Here is a 14,485-nt window from a genome sequence, read left to right as displayed (position 1 = left end):
GCTGTAAGAGTGAAAGAGCTTGGTCTAAACTTAGAGGCAACTCTGTGGGTTCAAATCCAGCCGTTGAATGGCATCTAAATGGGCATGACATTTACAGTTCTTCATTTATAGGCACCTCTGGTAAAATGAGTAAAAAATCCTCTTTTTTCTTTTCAGTTCAGTTTATTATACTTATGTAGCATCAGTTCACAGTTAGTTGCTGACACCCTGACGCAGCAGCATAATCTGACACTGACTAACAAAAACGATCCAATTTAACTTAATTATGGTCTTTTCTTCAATGGAGAAAGAAACACCAATTCCACTGTTCATGGTCACTTTTAATTATTTCTATAAAAAGTATGTAACTGCAACATGTAAGGTGAAATCTCAAAGTGCAGTAGTTTCATTTATATATTCTTAAGTTCTGTGAGTTGATCAGAATGCTTATGGTCCTCTGATTAATAATTCATGACTTTGTTTACCAAGGTATGAATATGGCATGACACAGGCCTATTCCTCCTAGCCACTCTTCACAATGTGAAAGACAAGAGAACATGCCATCCAACTCAGGTAGGTGTGTTTTGAATACAACTCCTGGCCTAAACATGTTAACACCTCTAGTCAGCGTAAAAATAAAAAAAAAGTTTAAAAGGACTGTGAGTGTGACAAACAAGGCTGTACAAGGACCCAACTTTATCTTCCTTCAAACATAAGGGGATGCTAAGGGACGAAAAAAGTCAGCTTTTAAATTTTTCTTTCTAACGAAGTTTCCATAACAACCATTACCATCACAAACATAAACATAAACAAGTTTATGGGTTGTCATTGGGGCTCTAATAATGATCCAAAAAACAAGGCCAAGTCAATCCCAGAGAAAATAAAGCTTCTTCCATGATCATCAAGTCTGGAGAAGACCTTTGGGTTGAGCTTAAGAGAAGACAGCATGAGAGAGGATCCAGGATTCTGGACCATCTAGAGATTGGAAAGAGGAACGTCATTAATAAACAGATTAAGGACCGTTTGTTCTCTTTTTGACAATGTCAGTTGTTTGTTGTGTGAAGATGGCTTCATGTGGCACTTTGTTTTCTTAGACTTTCAAATGACAACTGGCAGCTTCAAGTCAGTCTGCAGACTTATTCAGGCTTAACTGTTGAGGATTCTGAGTTAATCTACGGCATAAAGACCAAACCCATCGTCCAAAATGACATTGCAAAACTATTTGAAAAAAACAATTTGTAGAATTTCCATTTTGAATAAAACTGAATTTAATTTATTTTTTGTTTATTGAAACAGGAAAAGTTATCATTACCCCTGACTCTTTTCAATTGTTTTGCACATGCTATTTCCTTTTTTCATTTAAACAAATGTCAATTCATGACAAAAGACAGATTGGCAACTTGGTGATGGATGTTTTATAGAGGTTAAAATGCTTTATGTTAAGGAGTTCCTTAACACTGCCATCTACTGAAGTCAGAATTATTTACATATGGAAACGTTTCTTCAGGCAAGAGATGGAAAATATTTCTGTATTATGGGTCAACCTTTAAAGATTATGCAACACAGATTTTAAATTTGCAAAAGCCACCCTTAAGACAAGATTAGGCGCACAATTAAAGCGCCCTCATTATCACAAACATATCCAAACTGGATCAGTTTGAACATGAAAGGAGGGAGCAGGAAGAGCAGAGAAGGCAAATTAAAGCAGCTAACCTCATCCTCTGCACCAAAAACAAATTTCTGCACATCCACAAATTAAAAATAGAAGATATGGTACAGCCTCATCGTTGCACACATACATATGTATTCATACACAGTAATCCCATCACAGAGGAGCCTTCCATTCTGAGAAGCAGCTGCTGTTTGGTTGGTGGCTCCATACATTTTTAATCAGGCTTCTCACTTTCACCACAATGGGCACCATACCACCTGACTGCAGTGTATCAACACATCCTACAGCTACCCGCAGACGTCTGTGCACAAACACTCGGCACACATGCACGCTCAGGTCACAAATCGCCTGCTGATAATCCGTGTTTCAGAAGCTCCTTCACTCACACATCCCAAATCATTCCTCTGCATGTTTCTGGGAGTGGTATGGAGGGGTGCGGAAGTGTTAAATAGAAGTTATCAGAGCGTGGATGTGTATAAATGCACCTCAGTGTGTGCTTCGGGTGTGTGTGAGAACACTTTCTTTGCAGGATGTGTCGTATTGATTAGTTCCCTGTGATTTCCCTCTAATCAAAGCCTCCCCACCTCCCGACAGTCTGCAGGCTCCCAACTAAAAAGGCTGTATTTCACACACACCAACACACACACTGAGCAGCTAAGGCCAACATATCCACTAACTGCCTAACTGTTGTGTACAAATCCCCAGCAGCAAACCTCGTTGCAACTGAACATTGCATTGATTTTTCATAATCCTCAGTCTCAAATTTCACTGTAATCCTGTAAAAAACGTAGAGAGGGAGGCAAACAGACAAACAGACAGAGAGAGAAGGAGGCAATGCTGGTGACACACAGAACAAAACAGAAAAGGTGAATAGAAAATATCTGATAAACTCCCACCACCACATACAGGTGAATAATGCTGCTGTGCTGTGTGACATTAAATGGTAATATTCCAGGAATAATTGATAGAATACTGCATGAGATGTAGCAGGCACAGAAAAACTGTTTAAAAGGAGCTTGGTTGAAAAAAAGAAACAATTCAGACAAAAGCACAATTAGTTTCATATTAATTAATCAGTTCCAACATGAAACTGGGGCCTAGTTCTTGGTTAGGATCAGCTCTTTCTATATTCACAACTTTAACACGAGGAAACTGGTTTTATCTCAGCCCCAAGTCAGTTCAGTTATTTATACACTGTTTAGCGCAAATCCACAAACATGGAGAAGCAGCTCTTAGTTCTTATGCTCCACTAATCTGGAATAAACTCCCAGAAAACTGTAAAAGAGCTGAAAGCCTAAGTTGCTTTCAATTAAGATTAAAAACGTATTTGTTTAGAATGGCCTTTGATTGGGCCATCTAAACATTATTAGTTAAGTTTTCACAGCCTGCTTTTTATTCGACATAATTATTGTCTCCCCTCAGGGACTGCTGTAATCAGCATAAGACAGAATTTAATGCCATCAGAGGTATGACACTGTTTGCCGTAGGTTGGAAAAGCCCAAAAAGCAGCAATATTGTTATAGTTCCTGGTGCATGATCAACACACAAAGCGAAAATAGGTATGGGTCAAGTGATAAAAGAGAGTTTTAGAAATCTCAATACTATTCATCGACAGCTCAGGAAGAGGAGAACAACATTTCCTTTGAAAAAGGCCTGAGACTTTAATGTTTGTGGAGGAATTGTGTCTCTGTGCAGGAAAACTCAAAATAAGAGAAAAATAAATAATTTGAAGTTGTTTAAGAACCACCATGTACCCTCACAAGCTCTCCAGCTCAAAGCAACGCTGAAATAAAGAGATCAGTGGGAGAACGTTCGGGTTTTTATGCAGAGAAAGTGAAGCTGAAGCTTCTGAAGCGATCAAGATGCGACATGACTTCAGGGTAAAATCTCAGAGGGAAAATAATCGCATGCATGTGTTTGTCTGCAGCAGGGGGGTGAAGTCCTCAGAGAGTTTATCAGAGAGGGGCTGGGACTGCCAACTGAGAACCTCCAAATATAGAAATTCAATTTGTAGTAAACAAAGTTTTATTGTATCTGCAGAAATAAGGAAATGCATGTCCAGGAATGACTGCTGTGCTCCAGCTGTGTTGGTTTAAACAAAGTACCGTCTTGTTCTCTGTCTCAATGTCTCCTCCATGGATCTTCTTCTCTGTATCACTGTTTTTATTTTCTGCCTCACCTGAGAGCTGTCTGGTGAGAGAAGTTTGATTTTAGTTTGCTCTCTTTGCTTTAGGTCAGCTCATCCTGAACTAATCAACAATCTGCCCAAAATCCTGCCATCTAGAATCCACCCAGACAACAGAAACCAGTCACGATTATCTTAACATCTCACTCTGATGCTGGACCTTTCACCAGTCTAACAGTTAATTAGCTTTCCAGGTGGGCTAAGTCTAAAACCTGCTTTTATTATCAGCAGGAAAATAGCCTGTTTCCCAACAAATCAAACCTAGCTTTCACCTGACCTTCAAGACAGACAGTCATCCAGTATGCAATATACTAGGATACTTACAAAAGAAATGGTATTGCTTTAAGGTACACCATTAAAACAGAATTCATACCTGCAAATGGACTGACGATGTATTGCAACTTAATGGAAACCCTCTAGACGTCGCAACTAATTCACATCATGAATGGTGGTGAGTATTTTGCTATTAATGTTTCATACCATTAGATCATGTCTGAAACATTGCAGCAACCATAAGAGCAGAGCCAGACTTTCAGATCCAAGTTGAAAAACCATTGGAATATGCTAACTGTTCTGTTTATTGACCAGGCTAACTGCTATTAGCAATACAAACAGATAATGATGTATGTCTTCACATTTTATTCATTCAAACTACGTTTATGCAACCCAGAGATTAAAGGTGTCAGAATTGTTTTTTTCTGCAGCCAAACGTACACCTCATGCACACTGCAGTTATGTTGGACTTTCAGTCAATGGCTGATGAGAAATCTCTAACTTTTAAAACAGAAATAGGGTGTAGCATCATTTACAATAAAACTGCTCCAGTAGAGGATGAGGGTCACATGAGGAAAAAGCATGAGCAAAAGCAGAACTGACTGGATGGTCTTCTATCTTACCAAGATGTGCCTTCAGGTTAATTGTTGCTAGGACATTCTATGTCAAAAGATGATAAAAAACTCTTTTATCAAGACTAGTTCCTATAAGTAAGTAAATCTCAAACAGACAAGGCTTAAAAACTGTTTTGCAAAACATCTTTAAAATCCAGAGAATAAGCAAGAACTTACAAAATAGCTTCAGTGGATTTGAGGCAATTATAAAGATAAGACTGAGTCACATAGGAGGTTTCGTAATCTTTAGCAAAATCGCTGCAGGTTCTCAAAATACATGAATAGGAAAAAATAATAATTATGATGCAAACACAGAAAACAGAAACTTTAACTTTATCAGGAAAACAACTTCAAAACCCTGCAAAATGTTTAAAAAAAGACATATGGACATTATATAAGAATTATACTTCTTGGTAATTGTTACATATGCAGAGTAGCAATGGGCATACTAATATTTTGATAATCTAAGAGAGACCCCACCAATGCAGTCTGTCTTACTGTTTCCTCCTGTGTGCCCATTGGTTCCAGCATCAGGTAAATGTGTTTGTCCCAGATACTTTGCAGCTGCACAGTAGGACCATTGGACACTTATCAGACTGCCCGTTGATACTACCATTCCACACAGGATAACCAATCAAACACTATCATTAGAAGCTGGAAGAATGGGCAAGCCTAAGGATTTCAGGTTTGACTGCGGGAGCTTGATGCCGATGTCTGGAATCAAAGCATCTATAAAACTACAGCTCTTGTGGGTCTACAGTGAAAAACAGGTCCAAGAAAGGAAAGTGGTGAACCAGTGACAAGGCCACTAATGCATGTGGGGAGTGAGACCTCACCAGTGTCTTACGATGCAACAGATGGGCTATCGTAGTTCAAACTACTTACTGGTTCTGATAGAAACAGTCAGAATACTAAGATCATGACAGGTTGTTGCATATAGAGCAGTGTATTGCCCCCCTGCCAGAAAGCCATTCCCCAGATTTTAATCCAATTGAGCATCTGTGGGATGTACTGGACAAACAAGCCTGATCTATGTGGGCCATACCTCAAAGCTTATAGGACTTAAAGGATCTGCTGCTAGATACCACAGCACACCTGTGGAGTAGAAGGTTCAGGCCTCAACAGGTCAGGGTTTTCTGGCTGGCAAAGGGGGACCAATAAAATTATGTTTCAAATGGTACTGATGTATACATACCGATCACTAGTCTGAGTGTGGACAAAATTACATCTAAATCAAGCTATATGATCGACTGCCTTTGTCAGTGGGTGTGGAGAAAACAATCCTTACAATGATGTGACTATATAAAAAACACAACTAACTCAAATATCTAACAGACACACACTGGTAGCAAAGGTAAAAAATACTATCAACCCAGAAGCAACTGCAAAGGAAAGAAAAACTAGGAAGTGACTGTGGGTGTAAGTTTAATGTCCTGCTGAGTGTACTGTATTCTGTATGTGTGCATTCATGGAGTCATGTCAGACATTTCCAACCTCCAACCTGGCTGTTCATTTTAAATTCTCTTAAACTGTCCAAAGAAAAGTCTACAACGTGGACACATCTCTGGGTTTGAATGAAGTTCATTCCCCCAGTCTTGTCTAAGGAGGTCCAGCTTGCAGTCCGCCATGCAACCTCCTCGCCTTTAATTCCATCAACAAAGATGGGTGCTATTGATGGGTTTGAAAGCATAGATTTTTGTGGGTAATTACAGTTTTACACCACAAATGGATCTAAATGGGATTTTGTGAGACTCTATTGATCCCTCTGGGGCAAATTAGTCTTTTTTGCCTGCTGCCTGCCTCCAGAGAATAGGAGCTATAGAACGGTGGAGTGCAGATAAAGGCTGTGAAGCATTCTGCCAAATGAGGTTCACTCAGCATGCAGTATCTTCACCACAACACTCAGGACATTTTTCTTTATCTGAATCCATAAAGCAAGAGAAGGAAAAATATTCATTTTTCAGTGAATCACAAATGATGATGAACGGAATCAATAATACTTTGGGCAGAGAATGGGCTGAAATTACAATTTTCTCCTGACCAAGCATAACCTTTTATTTGAGCAGGCAAACATGGATTATTTAATTCTATAATGTATAAACATAACAATTAGGTTTTAAGCTAAGGACTTCCAAAGGGAACTACACCGGGGCACAGTTGGTAGCACTGTTGCCTTGAAGCAAGTAGGTCCCGGGTTTGAATCGTAGCCTTGAGTCTTCCTGGATGGAGTTTACATTTTCTTTTTGTGCATGCGTAGGTTCTCTCTGGATACCTCAGCTTTACCCCACAGTCCAAAAGGTTAACTGGCTTCTATAAATTGCCCTCAGGTATGAGTGAGTGCATGTGAGTGTCTGTGTGTGTTCATGGTTGTCTGTCCTGTACTGTATGTCCCTGTGTCGCCCTGTGAAACAGTTGACCTGTCCAGGGTATACTAAGCCTCCTTCCCAATGATTGCTGGAGATATGCATCAGCTCCCCCCCAACCCTGCATGGACAAGAAGGTGTAGATAATGGATGGATGGACTTCCAAATACAAAACAGGATTTCTTTTGTGTTGCTGCCTTCAGTGGCTACAGGTGTTTTCAGGTTTGTTAGAAATCTGAGATGTGAAGCTGATTCTCACATCTCTGAGTTTCTCCTAACTTCCCATGCACCATTGGGCATATTCCAATGTAGAAATGTACATAGTGGACTTGTAAGTGAAGTAGATGAGCCTAATAAAGCGTGTTAGGTGGAATTAGGAATATGGAGGTCATTTTCCTGTTGCACAGACAGAAAAAAATAACTGATTTCTGGTACCTGTGGTAATATTAAACTTGCTTCACTGTGAAAAGTGACACGGGTCTTCGATCAATTTCTTTTTCACACAGACTTCAGCTTGGTCCATCCTACATTTAATTTGAGGAGGGATGTTTCAGTGAAATGGTTGAGATTTGGACACCTTTAGGTTTTCAAAATGGAAAATGAACACAAACACATCAAAACTGGTTTCTGAATGGATGAAGTAGACTAATATTAAGCCTCTAGCCTTCCAAGAACCCCAGCTTCAACCCTGTTGAAAATGTATGAACTACCAGAAAACCAACCAATTAAAATGAGCTCTACCAATTCATGCCCACCACGAGTGGGTGCAAGGTTCTGACCAGAACTTTATTTGATTAAAGTATAGCCTGTATTTCCAAGCAGGAATTGCAGATAATATTCTCTGGAAGTTAATTAATCTCCTTGGAAATGCATCTAAGCAGAACGAAAAAGCTAAATTTCCAATAATGTTGAGTTCTGAGGTTTAGATTGACCGAAGCGCAGACAAGAGCTAGGCAGCAACATGTTTAAAGGAGTCTTCTTCTTTATTCAAAGAATAATCCAAAACGTAGCAAAAACACTCCAGGTACAAACACAAGAAGAAAATCCAAAAACTTACAAAGTTTACTCTGCAGGAACATAGTAGACACCGTACTTAGGTGAGGGTAGTGAACGAGAGGAACCAGCGAAGAACAAAGAGAACCACAGAGCTTATAAGCAGAGGGGAGTGAGGTATGAACCAATGTGGTACAAAGGCAGGAAATCAGAGGAGAATAGACAACAGGTGTGAACCAGGCTGCAGACAACTGAGGGAGTATGGATAGTTGCTAAGGAGACATAACTGTCCTAGTTAGTTAGGGGACATGAGAGGAGCTGGACTAAGACATAATCTAAAAGGACCTGACTACAGAAACAAAACTATAAGTAAGCACTAAATAACAAAACTGAGGGAAACAGAACTTAACGAAACAAAGGACAGAGATAGATAACAGAAACAAAGGAACCTAAAATAGACATTAACGAAAGTAAACAGAGAACTAGAGAAAATAGAAGAACACCACAACCTAATAATTAACAAAGAGCCCATAAAGAAACCCTGACCGTAAATAAACAAAACCTAAACCACAGAAAGGGAACCAGGACGAGGAGGAACAGAGAAAATAAACTAGTAAACAAGAAGAGCGCAAAGTGAACAAATACCAAGACATAAATAAACACAGAGATACTAAACTAGAAACTACAAGGAAGACAAGGGAACTAGAATAACAACAAATATAATAATAATCATAATCATAAGAAAACCATAACAAGTAATAGAAAAGCAACCACTAAAGGAACTAAAGGAAGGGGAGAGAAAACAAAAACACTAGAAGACACTGGAAGGAAATAAACAAACAACCAAGACTACAAAAACCCAAACTAGATGAAAAAGGAAACAAACACAAAACCAAACACAAAGTCCAAAATGTCGCACCCCGACAAATAATATTCCTGTAGAGAAAACCAGCAGCTTGAATGCAAAAATCACATACAGACATCAAAAATGCTGCATTCCTCCTTTAAAAGTTGCTTTACAGCTACATGGTGTGAAAACTATTTATTAATGTTTGTGTGAAAATAAGATGGTCTTTGATTACAGCCACCTCTCTCCAATCACAGAGTGATTAAGTGACAGTGTGTTTGATTAAAACCAGCTGCCGCCTGATTGGACTAACCTGTCATTTTAATCAAAACAGTCTCACACTGCAGCCGCTGCTGGCTGCCGTTTCAGGAAAATCACCCACCGTCGGGTTGCAATTACCTTCCTGATTATCCACCAGAAACGTTCCTATCAAAACACCTTGGGGCTTTTAAAGATTAAACACTCATAGTTTTCATTTTACAAAAGAGAAGCTGAAATATTCATGTCTGTTATAATATTTATGTCAAATATGGTTTTCTAAACGAGTTGTGTTATTGACTTGTTCTCCGCCTGCCTCCTGTGTTATGCCATGTGTAATTGTCTTTATTTCAGGTTGTGCTAAATAAGGTTGAGGCTCCATTTTCTTTAGTGTTTTAGTTTTATGTGCACAAACTGTCAACTCTGTTCTGCAGTGATTGGATAAATTCCCCCGCTGGGTATTCAGAAAGTGCCATTAAATCAATTTCTGGGTTTTAGTGGCGTATTAAGGTGCATTTGCAAAAGTGGGTGAATGAGTGGGCTCAGGCTGTTTAGTATTTGTAACGAGACTCAAAATGCATCATGAAGCCATTCCTTGGCATTATAGCTATTGCACACAGGGGTACATTATCTTTCCATTACATCAAGCAGTTTGATAGAGTCATACTCTCAGGGCGCTTCTAATATTCAGCTGCATGTCTGGGATTTCTTCTAACTACTGCCTCCCTTTGCTGATACCAACTGACTATGTTCCACAAAAGATCAGCAGCATTGCTTTATTAAAGTCTGATTCATGTACAACGCTCTAATTCTGCTGCTAGAACAGATCTCTATTTGAGTCTCTGCTTAATTGGGTTTTCCACAGACATGTTTTCATGTAAACCCCACCGGGGGGGGAGTATTTGTTGGGCTGCATCCACAACATAATGCGTGGGAGTGGGCCTAAAGAATCGTCCGTCCCATCTGCAGGAAATGGTTAAATCTACAACAAACGTTGTTTCATCACTGGACAAATTTCTCTTGTGTGAGTCAAAGACATTTTTGCTCTGACATTGCTAAGTCCTGTAAGGAGAGTAATTGGATTTCCAGCATAAGCGAAAATCTCCTTTTTCTCCTGGCCCTGCTCTGGTAATTGAGGTTAAATGAAATGGTCAGCCATGCAATAAAAACCCTCAGTGGGTGTTCAGCAGTGGGTGAGTGCAAGAGACAGAGGAGCGCTGCTTTGAAATCTTTGAGGTAAAGCCTATATCTGGACTGATTTGATTGAAATTTTGAAAAGAGTCAAACTGACAGACCCAGGGTGAGGTGATTTGGAGGAGAAAATGTTAGATTGAAAAATATAATGTGTGTGTTTGAATGTTCAAACTGACCAAACGTCCTCAGCGTCCACATCGCACTCTGCTCCGAACTGGCAGATGTCACAGGTGGACGTCTCCTTCTGCCCGGTCTCAGCCGAGCCCTCGCCTCCTGAAAGGGACAAAAGAAAAACATGTGACTGGTGCACTTCACAAAACTGATGTCATCATCACGAAAGAACATTATCTGAAAACTTTGAATCAGGAAATTAAGGCCTTGTACACATGTAGCAGAGTATTTAAAAAAACAAAGATCTCCCCTACATCGTTTTTAAAAATAATATCGTACACACGTGAGGTTTTTCAGAAAGTTTTCATCCAAACCAACCTCCAGAAATACGCCACTGAGCGTTGTGTTAAACACTCCAAACACATAGGGGGCAGTGTAGTGCAAAATGAAACCTATGTCAGCCAATCAGAATCCTTCAAAACAATCACGACTTCCTGTTAGGTATATAACATTGGCGCCAGGAGGTTCGTTTGTGTGGACAGAAAAAGAAGTTGAACGTCTTTTAAACAAAGTTTTATAAAATAAATCTGAGAAAACACAAGATAGTGTCAATTGGGAATCATTCATCATTCATTTTTACTCCACTGTACGGCCGAGTCTATGAACAATGGTCGCACATTTGACGTCAGCGCTGCCATATTTGTCGCAGAAGTGATGCACCGAACTGTAAAAGTCCATTTGATCATGGACACATGCTGGCTCAAAAAGTTTTTATAAATCTCCACTTTGGCTGGAGTTTTCAGAATTATTCGTTTTTATTCACGTAAAACGAAGTTTATGACTGGATGAAAGCCCAAAACATAAAAGGTTATTCGTTTTCCCAGGTATCTGCCTACGTGTGGACAAACCCTAAGGCTTTTGTGTGAGTAATTTCTCATACACACACACTCCACCCCACACACACGTCTTTCTTTATTCATCATGTGAAACCGAAGAAACTTGTGCTGCATTATTGTTCACTCAGCTTGACCTAAATCCCTAAGAACAGAACTGTTACAGTATGACGGCGACATTGCTGTATAGCCCAGACTCATCTGTCCTTCTGTTTGTGGTTCCTAACAATATTGATTCCTAACATTCAATGCAAGCTTTGAAAGAAAGTGCACCTCATGTGAAAATGAAAGTCAGCCTTGGACAACTCAAGCGCATTTACATTCTATCATATCCCACCTAGACTACACTGAAGGCATCTCCTTCATCTCTTTCCCCTCTTCCTCCTCCACTCCCCTCACCTGACTCTCATCTATCACTCTCAAATCCCTGCTGATCTTCCCTGAGTCCCTCTTTTATTTCATCGTGCTGATTTTTCTGTGCTGCGAGTGCGACGACTCCTCGGTGGCGACGTGGGTTCTGGCGTCAGGCTTATTGCAGCTTAGGGGCCCCGGCGGTGCACATCACGACTTGTGAATGGCCAACGGGGAGAAGAAAAGGAGGAATAAAAAGCAATCTGGCCAATCTCAAATTGCCTTCTTCCACCACAGAGAGCGCCTCGCTCCTCTTCTCTCCCCGCCTCCCCTCAGCACTCTATTAAACAAGCTTTATTTTTAAACTTACCAGCACCCAGAAGAGCAACTTGGAAGAAGAAAACGAAGAGATGGAACTTGGCATAATTTCCCCGAGTCATTACTTTAATCTCCCTAACAAGCGCCACTACGCAGTGCTCCCCTGTGTCACGTCTTTCATTTTCCCTCCTGAACCTGTTGTTATTTTTGTGATCTCTCGTGACACGCTGGACTAAAATGGAAAGAACTCTGTTAGTGCGCTGTAACCTAATTTTCTGCACACAGGTCTGTATTTTTATTTAAGGTCAAAGTCAAGTAAAATACATCATGCCTGATTTTGTGCTTGTTGCTGTTGAGTCACAGCAGTTTTCATTCATCTATTCAGAGAAATTCCAAAGCTACCCCACAACATCTGAAAATAAAATGTTCCTTTGCTGGTGGATTTAAACTCTTTGTTTTGGTTTTTCTATCTAAAGCTGCTGTCTGACTCTGCAGGTGCTCAGACAGAAGCCATGACACTTGTCCTCTGAGAGCTGGACATTTGCAGTCATGCAGAAAGATATATATTCAGTATTCACAGCTTTACTTTCAGGTCACAGGACCACCAAGATAACAGGGCGTAAATCCAAAGCCTACCAGCGTAGCATGAATGGCAAATCCTCCGAGTTCACGGTAAAAAAAACCAATGGTTTTAGAAACTGATGTGTAATTTCAGAATTTCAAATGATGATTGCCTTTATTAAGGGAAAAAAGCTATCCCACATGTTTTAGTTCAACTTTACTAGCTACGGTTATAGCCAGACCTGTCCATACAAGAAATCATCTAACTACAATCTGTCTGACATCATGAAGTAGGCTCACAGATTTCAAACAGCAACATGCCCAGTACTATAGAAATTCAAGATTAGTCTGTAAAAAGAAACAAAGACATTTTTAAGTATTTGGGACTCAAGAAAAACAGTGAGACACTGAACACTGGTGAACCTTCCCAGGAGAGGCTGATTGACCAATCTTACTCCCAGAGTGCATTAATGCAGGAGGTCAGAACAACATCTAAAAAACTGCAGGCCTCACCTCCCTTAGTTAAGATCAGTGCTCATGATTCAACAATTTGAAAGAGAGACTGGGCAGAATTGGCAATCACAGGAGAGTTCTAGAGCCCTTAAGCAGTCCAACACAGAGTAACTGGCTCTAAGGTACTAACAGGCAAAGTGTATGAAAAACGCCAAAATCAAGTGGCTGGAACAATGTACAAGGTCATCTGTGCCCAGTCTTTACCCACAGTCAAAGTGAGAGACAACAACAGGAGTTGGTTGGAAAGTTAAGGCTAATATCCGGCAGGACGAGTCGAGGCCTCAGTGGGCCAGTGGTCATTGTTGAACATGCAGCCAAACACTAGGGAACTGGTTGAGGCACATTCCAAGAATCACCTTAGAGATCTCTGTCCAGAAGAGCACAATCCTAGGAATGAATAAGAACCATCAACTCCCAGGGCTCTGGCGGAGGAGCCTGAGCTCAAAGTGGAACTGCCCAGGTGGATAGGGCAACTACAGTACATATTTTGACCTACCAGCCTTATTTTTTCATGACGTATTGAAATTGTTCCTTTTATAGTCATACTTTAGCTAATGGATATTATCTAGTTTTCACACAGAATCTTTAGGTGGGCAGGTAAATGTGAAGGCTAGCTAATAAATATACAGGAACTAAAATACAAATTTCAATCTAAAACATTCTGTAAAATTACAGCATAAATTTGAAGTGGTCAGTATAGTAACTGAAATGTTAAAGTGACTAGTTGTTTATTAACTGCTACAGTCAGAGAATGGACCAAAACTCAGAATTTCATCCTAGAAGGGACAAATATCACAGGATGTTTTTAAGGTTATAGGAAACTTAATAGCAAATGTAAACTGTAAAAACTACAGTGGAAAAACACATGACATCATGGCAGAAAAGCTCTGGTGCATTTTCTTCAAATGAAAAACAGATTATTCCTGTAATTTTAAACGATGCCTCAGCAGCATCCAAAATGAAGTTTCAATTTCACGACCACCTCCAAACTACTTGTTATCTTGTTTATAGGAAATTCTGGAGTTTTTATTTTCCAGCATATGTTACATTGTTGACACACCCCGCAGTGTCTGCTTCTACCTTATGTAACCCATGATATCTAATCAATGCTGGTCCTACACTGCTCCAGAAGTTCCCTGTGACATTTCAGACAGGTTACTGTTCCTCTGAGAATGTGGGTGGGTGTTTCTGGGATCCCCCTGAGCTTGGCCACTATACATTCAGTCGCATACAAACCGTACTACACGAGTCTGAAAAAATACAATGTGATATGTTCTTCTGGACTATGAGCAGTTCAATATTCCCTAATGTTTCTAGTGTCTGGGTCTGTCTATGACTGCAGCAGTCTGAATTAACCAGC

The 14,485-nt window shown here is 40.0% G+C and overlaps 1 protein-coding gene across 1 annotated transcript in view; it reads right to left on the bottom strand.

The window, feature by feature from the left end:
• The window catches only part of LOC124870896 (tomoregulin-2-like), a 51,007-nt gene that overhangs the window by 26,150 nt on the left and 10,372 nt on the right, over positions 1 to 14,485 (bottom strand). Inside the window, exon 4 of the mRNA XM_047369721.1 lies at positions 10,555 to 10,651. Coding sequence (XP_047225677.1) covers positions 10,555 to 10,651 — 97 coding nt within the window. The remainder of the gene's footprint in view (positions 1 to 10,554; positions 10,652 to 14,485) is intronic.

Source organism: Girardinichthys multiradiatus, chromosome 7 (genome assembly GCF_021462225.1).
Source record: "Girardinichthys multiradiatus isolate DD_20200921_A chromosome 7, DD_fGirMul_XY1, whole genome shotgun sequence".
NCBI lineage: Eukaryota > Metazoa > Chordata > Actinopteri > Cyprinodontiformes > Goodeidae > Girardinichthys > Girardinichthys multiradiatus.
The sequence above is the reverse complement of the archived record's forward strand: the minus strand, read 5'-3'. Positions and strand labels throughout refer to the sequence as shown.